At 38.0% G+C, this 11037-nt stretch overlaps 1 protein-coding gene across 1 annotated transcript; it reads right to left on the minus strand.

The window, feature by feature from the left end:
• Positions 1 to 245: 245 nt before the first annotated feature.
• Positions 246 to 10890, minus strand: LOC308389353 (uncharacterized protein). Its single transcript, XM_080870723.1, has 6 exons — positions 9058 to 10890; positions 8415 to 8621; positions 2767 to 2932; positions 1325 to 1816; positions 1121 to 1188; positions 246 to 610 (listed from the first exon to the last, which is right to left on the minus strand). Exons 3-6 carry the CDS (start codon positions 2801 to 2803, stop codon positions 518 to 520), a joined length of 690 nt encoding a protein of 229 aa, XP_080726849.1. The 5' UTR covers positions 2804 to 2932; positions 8415 to 8621; positions 9058 to 10890; the 3' UTR covers positions 246 to 517.
• Positions 10891 to 11037: the final 147 nt, after the last annotated feature.

The following is an 11037-nucleotide window of genomic DNA, read 5'->3' on the forward strand; positions in this document are numbered from 1 at the left end:
TAGTAGATGTCAAGCAGGACCACAGCAGCAGCCACGATCCTTCAGAACCTGCTGGATGAGAGAGCACAGAAACTCCAGGGAAGAAGTTTAGTTAGTAACATGCATGAACTGCATTACTGAGACATGTATGTTTACAGATGGTGGTGAGGGAGAGGGGGAGAGTTTTCAGTAAAAGGAGACGTGACTGCATCTTCAACCAATACTGAGCCTGCATAACCCTGAAAGAGACAGAGAGAGAGGGGGGGGGGGGGGGGGGGGGCACTAACCCCCAGCAGTCTGGTCCTATTACAGCATAACTAAGGGCTGAGCTGAACCAGCCCTAACTATAAGCTCTATAAAGAAGTAAAGTCTTATGCCTACTCTTAAAAGTGTTGACCATGTCCACCTCCAAAACTCATAATGGACTTTGGAGGTGGACAGCTATCAAGCTCCTCACAGAAGAGGAGCTCAATAGCTAAAAGCTCCCAATTTACTTTAGTCCAAATACATGAATTCAAATTGAGTTGATAACTATTTATCAACAATATGAATGTCTGTTCCCGTCCAACAAAGTTGTTACTACATACCATGTTGAGCAAGGCTTCCACTTGACTTTAACTTCTTCTTTTTCCTGAAAAACATGATATAAACAAACAATTAATTAAGAAAGACATGCAAGTTGCATACAAAAAGGAGCTTATAAACATTTGTGTACTATTGAATGGCTCAATATATTATACAATTAGTTTACAAAAACATAAGAACCACTACAATGCTTGTACTGCCAGCATCGAGTGCATGTCAGCAAAGCAACACTGCTTACATTGTGGCTCACAAGCAAAACTAACTGAAGCAGATGTTACTGAATGGGAAGGAGCACCTCCACATCAATCACTCCTGCTGAGCATGATGTCAGGAGGACTTTAAAGAACGTAAACATCAGGAAGGCAGCACGACCAGGTCGTATCAGGTGGTCTGTTCTTATTTAATGTCCTATTTGGAGTGAAATCCTGACTCAGTGGCTGAATTAGTGTAGATTCATCAAATACAAAAGCTTATGGATATTCAGTCAGGCACAGTTCAAATCCGGGAAGTCCAAAGACGCAAACAAATCTGCACAACAGCAGGCTAAATTACTTACATTTACAACTCTCCTGTCTACTATCTCTTCATATTTGAAAATCTTCTGTGTACGGTGTTTTCGGCATTCTGAAAAATAACAAATGAAATATTTACATGAGGTCTGTAAAACTGGAAAAAATGCAAAAATTAAGAAAAAGAAATCTTAACAAACTTAACGAACCTGTCATGTGTTTCGTACATTTACAATACCATAACGTCTAACCTTTCCTTGTCCTTTTTTTGTTTGGGACATCCGAGGTGTACACCGTAGAAATTGAGGGAGATGCAGGGTGTGGAGATGGAGAGGAGGATGCAGGAGAAAGCAGAGATGAAGAGGAGGATGCAGGAGGAAGCAGAGATGGAGAGGAGGATGCAGGAGGAAGCAGAGATGAAGAGGAGGATGCAGGAGGAAGCAGAGACAGAGAGGAATATGCAGGAGGAAGCAGAGATGAAGAGGAGGATGCAGGAGGAAGCAGAGATGGAGAGGAGGATGCAGGAGGAAGCAGAGATGGAGAGGAGGATGCAGGAGGAGGCAGAGATGAAGAGGAGGATGCAGGAGGCTGACAGAGGGAAGATGTTGGTACAGGCTCTAAATGAAGAATAAATTCCTCGTTTAGAGCCTCTGGGTCTGGGACTGGTCCAGCATCGACACTGTCAGCAGAGGATGGTCCAGCTGCTGGTGGAGAACTTTTAGCAGGAGGTGAAGCTTGTAATTCTGAAAATTTTTAAATATTAAACATTTATTAAAATGGGTTGAAAAAATGTACAGTACACATAAACACATAAGTAGTGATTTGCATGTTTTCAGTTAAGTTTTTACTAAAGATACAACTGGTAAATATTGGCATCAAATAAGTCATCTCACACCCTCACTGACCCAAATCATTCAGTACAAGTGCCCTCTAGGGTAGTGTGACATCTGTAGTGCTTTTCTACATTGTACATTAATAAATTAATGAGTGTGACTATAAATCCAGATAGATAATGACTTTTTCCTCTGATGACACTACTTTCCTGACTTTGTAGTGAATAACATTTGACACTTCAAGCTAGTACTGTGACTTAGGAGTTTTGTACAATGGTGATGCTAACTACCTCAGGGAGGTAATCAGGTAACCTCTTAAGAAGTATATAAGTTATTTAAGAATCTTGGTGTTCATATTGGTAACATTATATAACATTTGTTATACTAGAAAGTCTCGAAGAGAATTATCAGGTCTGGTTTTCGTGAAGATTTTTAAAATTACATTTGTATATACATGAGTGTGAAAGACCATACTATACACACACACATACAAAATTGTTCAGGTGGGTAACACCAGAGGTTCAGTATGGCTAGCTTTGGTGATGTGACCGACACATGGGGAGGTAATAAGGCAGATATAACACTATTTTCATGTTATCAACAGGACATGTAGGGCAGCTGTCACCTCACAGCAAGAAGGTTACTGGTCTGAACCTTGGCTGAATAATAGAATAGAACAGAATAGAGTAGAGTAGAATAGAATAGCTGGTGACTGTTAACTATCCTCATCCTCACCATCTTGTTTGTCTCTATGTACCCCTTCTTATCTAGGGTGTACCATGATTATCACCCAAAGACAGCTAGGATAGGCTACCTGATAAGGACACCTGGTTACAGATAATGGACAAAGCATATCTTACTTCTCAGAAGGTGTTCATAAAGCTTCCTCATCTTCATGAGGATGTCACGTGCAGCACCTTCCGCTGGTTCGATCTGAGTGATCACGTCCCCTACTATACGGCCCTTACGGTCAAACTGTCCAAGAAACAGAATTGGTTGGTAGCCCAGGGCATGTAGCTTTGAAACCTGCAAGAACAACAAAGAAAACATGCAGCCAGTCTTTCATGTAAGCAAATTGATGTATAACAAACCTTTAAGTTTCACATCTTTGTTGTTTTATTGTTGTCGATAGTTAAAAAGTATTTATGGTGACCAAACCTGTAAATGTATGATAAAATCCATCTTGAAATGTTTTGTCTCTCAGTTAATAGCCGATTAAATTAAAAATCAGAAGTAGCTTAAATAAAAATAGTTTTTAACAAGTTTTTTCTAGTTGGATGTCTTTAGTGTGATGATGTTATTCTTTTTTTTTTTTTTTTTTTACTTTTTATTTTATTTATTTGAACAACTCACCTGTCCATTACGCATACAGTTTCTTCAGAATAACAGAATACAAAGAGAGTCACAAACTCAAGACAGTGAAATTAGAAAGAAAAAGAAACAAACAAATATATATGTATAAAAATATAGATACATATAGAATAATAATTAGAAAAATAAGATAAAGTAAAACAAAAGAAAAAAAAGGAAACATGCCTGTGGTATCAAACATTTCCATCATTCATTTCACTTTTTTTTTCTTCTTGTATGCTCATCTTCATTCAGTTCAGTCTTTTTCCCCCTTCCGTTGTACGTCAACCATTTTCCCCAGTCCTTCAAGAAGCGTTCTTCCTTTAATTTCAGTTTATATGTAAGGTTCTCCATCTCCATAATGTCCTCCACAATTGCTACCCACTGCTGCTTTCCTGGTGTTTCTGTCTTAAGCCAGTTTTTGGTGATGGCCTTCTTTGCTGCCAAAAGGAGAATCTTAGCCAGGTAACGATCCTTTACATCTACAGTACCTTCCAAGTACCCTAGATACAAAACAAGGCAGGTTCTAGGAATAATATAACCTAATATATCACAGAGAGCTGAGTGAATTTTAACCCAGAAAGTGTGAATTTTTCTGCATTTCCAGAAAATGTGTGTATGGTCTGGTTCATCCCATCCACACAGCCTCCAACATTGTTGTTGTGTATTGGTTTGTTTATTTTTAATCTTAGGTGTAATAAAATAGCGAATTTGATTTTTCCAGATGAATTCTCTCCACCTCAATGAGTGAGTTGTATTCTTATGTTCTTTCCATGTTTCATACCACACCCCCTCAGTGATTTCTTCACTCAGCTCTCTTTCCCATTTTACTTTAACATATACAGTTGATTCCTGTCTTGATTCCATCAAACATTTGTATAGGGTAGACACTGTTTTTGGAATAACACTTTTATATGCCAGTATAATTATTTTTATAATAGGATGGATTTTGTCTTCCTCTATTTTTATGTTTTTATTAAAGTAATCTCTCACCTGTAAGTATCTGAAAAAATCCTTGTTTTTCAAGTTGTATTCCTGTTTTAATTCTTCAAAACTTTTAATTTCTCCTTTTTTGGTTAATAAACAAATTGCTGTGATTCCCTTTTCATTCCAATTTTTAAAACCAAGATCCAATTTTCCTGGTCTAAATTCTTCATCGAAGGCTATCCATTTTAGCAAACCAAGCTCTTTGCCAATCCTGAACTCCCTTACTGTATCATACCATACATTTAATGTAAAGGATATTATCGGGTTCCTATCTTGGTCTTTAGTTACGTATTCAGGGGTCTTTTTCATACCCATGTTTGTTTGGATTGGGACATTGAGTGTGGAGAGCTCCACATCCTTCCAGCGAGCCCCGTAATCATCACTACACCAATATGTTATCTGGCGTATCTGTGCAGCACGAAAATATTCTTTTAAATTAGGAAGCGACATTCCTCCTTTCTCCTTAGTAAGCTGTAAAGTAGTGTATCGTACCCTTGGCCGCTTGCCTTCCCAGACAAATCTAGATATATACTTATCCCATTCTGAGAATTGGGTTTGAGGTATGCTTATCGGAAGAGAGAGGAATAAATATAGCAATCGTGGTAAGATATTCATCTTTATCACATTTATCCTGTCACTAAATCCTAATGGATATGTATTCCATCTTTCCATATCCTGCCTTATCCTGTTATTTATATGTCCATAGTTACTTTGATATAGTTTGTCATAGTTTTTGGTTATATTTATACCTAAATATTTAAGGGTTTTTGCCTCCCACTTTATTTCCCAGTCCTTAAGATTTTGAGTTGGTATACAATTAAACATTAGAACTTGAGTTTTAAGTATATTTACTTTGTAGCCAGAAAGCGTACCAAATTTACCTAACATTTCTGTAAGCTGCATAAAAGAGTTTGTGGGGTTTTTGAGGGCTATCAACACGTCATCAGCAAATAGACTAATTACATGCTCTTGTCTATTGATTTCTATTCCTGTTATTAGGGCGTCTTGTCTAATCATTTGTGCCAATGGCTCAATATACAAGGCAAATAAGGTTGGACTTAAACAGCAACCCTGTCTAGTTCCTCTCTCTAGTTGGAATGTCTTTGTCAATGAGCCGTTAACTTTTAGTCTTGCAGTCGGTTTGTCATAGAGAGATTTATTACATTGGATTGATTTCGTAGTGAACCCGAACTTTGCCATGGTTAGGTACAGGAAGTCCCAGCTGACTCGATCGAAGGCTTTTTCTGCGTCTAAACTTATCAATGCAGCCGGTATCTTGTCTTTGTGTATTTGGTGTATGATGTGTAGGGTCCTTCTAATATTGTCTTGTGCCTGTCTATTTTTGACAAAACCTGCTTGGTCCTCATCTATCAGGTCTGGTATAAATGACTGGAGCCTATGTGATAGGATTGTAGTATAGATTTTATAATCAACATTCAACACCGATATAGGCCTGTAATTTTGGCAGTATTCTCTTTGTTTTTGTGGTTTTGGCAGCACCGTGATAATTGCCTCCCTCCAAGAGGGGGGAATCACATGTTTAGTGTGAGTCCAATTAAGAGTCTGGTGGAGTAAGGGTATCAATTCTTTTCCACATTTCTTGTACCATTCGGCAGGAAACCCATCACTGCCTGGTGCCTTGTTTGTTCGTAATTTTCCAATCGCTTTCTGAATCTCGTCTATCGTTATTGGTGCCGTCATGCGATCATTTTGTATTGTTCCAATAGAGGGTAGATCTAAGGAGTCTAAAAACGTTTTAATATCATTTAGGCCATTGTTAGTAGGTGCATTTTGTAGATACAGGTCCTTATAATAATCGGTAAAGATACTTTCTATCTCTTCTAGGTTATGTGTCATTTGTTCTGTCTTAGAATTATACAATTTGTTGACTGTTGTTTCTGCCTGTTGTTTTTTTAAACGTCTTGCCAATAGTCGTGCAGCTTTAGGGCCTGATTCATAGTAGCTCTGTTTTACATATCTTGCTTTTACTTCCATGTCATATAAGAGTAAATTATTAATTTTCTTCTTAATATCTTTCATTTGTTGTTGTATCTTGACATCCACCTTGCGTTTGTGTTTATTCTCCAATTGTGACAATTCATCCACATATTCATTATATTGCTTCATTCTTTCTCTTTTAAGGTTACTTGATATTGCGATTAGTTTCCCACGTATAACTGCCTTCAAACAGTCCCATAAAATAATTGGATCGGTTTCACCATTGTCATTTTCTTCTAAATAAGTTTTGACATCTTTTTGTATTTGTTCTACCACGGATTTATTGTTTAATAGCCCCACATTTAATCTCCATATTGTGTTTCTTGGTCTACCTTTAAGATAGATTTTTAAGTAGATAGCACTATGGTCCGACACATCTGCCACTCCAATCCAACAATCTGTTATTATATCTCTATTCCCTTTTTGCATAAAGAAGTAGTCTATTCTTGAATATACATAATGTGTTGCTGAATAATGACTATAATTCCTCTGTAACGGATGCAAAGCTCTCCAGACATCAAAATAGTTAGTGTCTTCCAATGTATATCTTACTAATTTTGAAATTGAATTTTTCTTTTTCTTCAGGCTGGTTGTGTCCAAGTCACTATCTAGTATCACATTAAAATCTCCTCCACATATGCATATACCTTCTGCTTCAAGCACAAGAATATCAAAAATCAATTTAAAGAATTCCTTATTACTTTCAGGGGGGGCATACACATTCATCAATGTGACCATTGTTTGATTAATCACACCCTTGACAATGACATATCTACCTTCCTTATCCTTTATTTCTTTGTGAGATTGAAACTTAAGGGAGTTAGTTATGAGAATTGCAACCCCTCTTTTCCTAGAGTTTGTATGAGAGCTGTAAAAGGTGTTTTTGAACCCAAATTTCCTCAGTTTTTCATGTTCTATTTTTGATAAATGAGTTTCTTGTAGGAAAGTTATCTGTGTCTTCTCCTTTTTCAGTTTAGTCATAATCTTGGCTCTTTTAACTGGAGTGGTCCCACGGACCCTCCAGCGAAGGCGAATGAAGGCTGGAGCGGTCCCACGGACCCTCCAGCAGACGACAAAGGCTGGGGCGGTCCCCGGACCCCCCAGCGAAGGCAATCCCGGACGAGCCCCCATATGTTACACCCCGGCCTAGGCAACCGGGGTGCAACGTAGAAAAATAAAGATAAAGAAAGTAAAACCACGAAGGCTCTCCACCAAAATCCCAAAACAAAAATATCCCATAACGAAAGTATTTACAACAGACTATTTATTTATAACAAAACACCAAACTATTTACAACGGGGGAGATCGCGACCATGACACACTGAAACACAGGGTTTAAATACATAAAGGGAGCAATCAGGGAATGGACAACAGGAGGGAAACACAGCTGGGGCAAATCAGAACTGACGAGACAAGAAAGCGTAAACTGAAAACACTGAGATAAGACAGACTTTCAAAGTAAAGCAGGAAACACATTACAGTCACGCCTAAAACAAAACACTGACAACACCAAATCGTAACAGTTACAGATTCCATTAACATTTAAGGACATACACTTTATTTCTTCATGTGTAGTGAGCATTATCCTTTTGTGATCTACCGGCTATCTTTTGAGACCCCCACAGGCACTCCATTGAACCCTTGTTTAAACAAAACATTTTCATCAACAAGTTACAACTTAATTTAACTATGTACAGATAAGAGGACTTCAATAAAGAGGTACCAGCCACCTTCCCCACCTGTTGTTCCTCTCTTTGTTTTTGGGGGGTATGTCTCTCATATTGAAAGGGCCCCCCTCCAGTAATGAGATATGACTCACGAAAGATTGTCACACCCATACTAGTCATTATTGTGTACTGTCCATCCCTAGCCAACTTTGTGTTTCCATATTATCCTACCAGACACACCGTGAATCCATCTTGTTGTTATACGTCTCCTTATACGCCTCTCATGCATGGTTATCGTTATGCTGAAATTCTTGAAGTCGTGATGATGTTATTCTGATGTGAATAACTTTTTTATTTATGCTCTTTTATAAATTAATATTTTATGTGTATATACATGTCTTGTTAGTTTCTTACTTCATGATATACAAGAAAACATTGACAACTGTGATTAATAAAGAATTGTCTACCAGACCAACCACTTATTAGATCAGAACTTTTAAACTTACTGACAACTGGGCTGAATTAACCACCCTGCTCGCATTTCTGTTTTTTTTTAACAGAGGCAGCCCAGTTACTGTTTTTAAACTGTTCTTGTTTTTTTTTCAATCCCTCCTTTAGGTTCAGGCTGCCCAGGCATCCACTGCATGTCTTCCTGTTGCAGGTGTTTGGGGCCTGACAGGAAGGGCATGGTTTGGTTTTTGGCTTTGTCATTTCTGCAAATGAAAATGGAACATGTAGGGATTATTTCAGGTCTGTTTTGGAGAAACGATTACAAAAATAATTTATGACCAAAGAAATAACTTATATTACGAGGCAGTATTACACCATATTTAGAAAAAAAAATCAATTACGAGATTAAAGTCGTTAATATTGAGTTAATTACGTGAATAGGGTTAAAAAAAACCTGAATTGATTACAGAAAAGATACATTGCTAAAATAGAGCAGTACTAACATTAGCTGGGTGGCCAAGCAAGTGTCTTGCACATGAGAATACATCACAAAAAAAAATTAAATAAACTTTTGCAGAAGTAGTTCTCTTGGTACACAGACTGCTCTGTGAAAACATTTCAAGTTTAATATCAGTTTAATATCACTGAAATTAATATTTCAGTGAACATGCAAATTACCCACAGTTTATCACAACTTACTTAGCTAGGATCTGCCTCGTGTCCAGTCGAAAACTTCGCTGCAGGACCGTGAGTTGAAAGATACATTTACTACGACTCCCAAGATGCATTGCAGTAAAAACCATCCAATCGCCTTGCTTAAGATCTGTTGACGTGTCGCTAAAGGCGCGCTGTAGATAAATATTGCAATTTGTAAAAAATAAAATACTAAAATTTGCAATTTTTAATTACATAATTAAACACTGGGCCAGTTTAATTTCGTATTATCGCTGGTTATTATTTTAGAGTAAATAAAGGAATAACGGGTAGCACCAAGCTGTTGTTATCTTCATTTCCATAGCGACGGCGGTTGAGGATTATGGGTAGTGTGCAGTTACGGGATTAGTGCGTCTGCATAAATTGGTCTGATTGGTTGGAGCCGAGCGCATCCAACACTAACAGGAGTGGTGTATGAATCTATAAATGTGTTTTACGTGTGAAATGAAAATAATAAACCTAACAAAGGATTACGTACGTTAAATCTGCGCACTTTCAGATCGTGAATCAGTTTGGAAAACACTGTGTGATGGCCACAACATGAAGCGATTTTATTGTTGAATTATCAGTGATACTTTCACGTGTTTTTGTTGAGAAATGTTAACGATGTCATTAAAAGAAAGCATTAAATTAGGGAGAAAAACCCGTTCGCGGAGAGGGTCCCCGGTTCTCCAGTTAGATTGTGCTTCACGGCGTCATGTTTCGCCGTGACGGGGTTATTATTGGAGTAAATGGATGGCTGGAGCCTCTGCTCGAAGCGTCTCTGATCGCCGCGAGCGGGTTCATATTGGAATGAATTGACAACCCACAGCTTCACATAAAAACGTGGAAGGGTACCTTAGGCGTCAGCATGAGAAGTTAAGGGACGTGACAAATCGTCATTATTTTACGCGTCGGGAGTGAGAACGGGTTGCTGAGTTTGTGGAATCGTACCTCAGAGTCAGTTTTAGCAAAAAGGACAGGGAAGTCTTTCTCTTTCAGCCCATAAACACAGTGTGGTAATGGTGCAGAACGCTCTATCTGGCCAGAGAAAAACACACAAATGTGGAAGTGGATTTGCACAAAAAATTATTTTACGCGTCGGGAGTGAGAACGGGTTGCCGTGTTCGTGTTTTCCTCCGAAAACAATAAGTTCCGTTGGAGCAGCCTTTCAACGCCTCTCTCTGTGTCTCACAAGAAAAGTTGACCCACACAACAAAGTAAAGCTATTTTTCGGCTACGAGCCGACAGGGACCCCGCCGTATTAGTCAGAGGTCCCTTTACTACAGTTCGGAGTCGCGGACCTTCAGTAATAGTAATAAATCACACAGCAATAGTACATTCACGTTGTTGTAAAAAGCATGATAATATATTAAGTAATCCAAAGTATTCAGAATACGTTACTGTCATAACCGAATACGTTACAGATTACATTTTGGGGGGCATGTATTCTGTATTCTGTAATGGAATACATTTTAAAAGTAACCTTCCCAACACTGATTATATGTGGTTAAAATAGATATAAAACATATATCTATAAAATATCTGAAATCACACACACACACAAAACCCTGATAAAAACCGAGTACGGAAAAAGTTTACTGTAAAAACCACAAACACGTTTAGTGAATTATTTTCATAACCTGAAATGCAAATATAAAGTGTAAATTTTAAAAACCTGTGTACAAACTTTGGAAACAATTAAGTTAATACAACCATTTACCTAAAATTGCAACCACCACGAATACTAAAAACTAAAACTAAAATTAGTCGATATCGCTCTCTCTTTAGCCACACCACTCCCCCAAATTTTCCCTGTTCCTAAATCACCAAATCCCACGTGTTGTCATATCATTTTTATCGGTGGACATGGTACACTATTCCACCAATAGGAAAGGGTGGCATTTTTTCCCTTATTTGCGCTGTCCAAATGCCATTTTTACCGTTTCTTTTCACACAAAACGTGACGATAGTATTCTTTTTTCC

Source organism: Rhamphochromis sp. 'chilingali' (assembly GCF_963969265.1).
Source record: "Rhamphochromis sp. 'chilingali' genome assembly, chromosome: 21".
NCBI lineage: Eukaryota > Metazoa > Chordata > Actinopteri > Cichliformes > Cichlidae > Rhamphochromis > Rhamphochromis sp. 'chilingali'.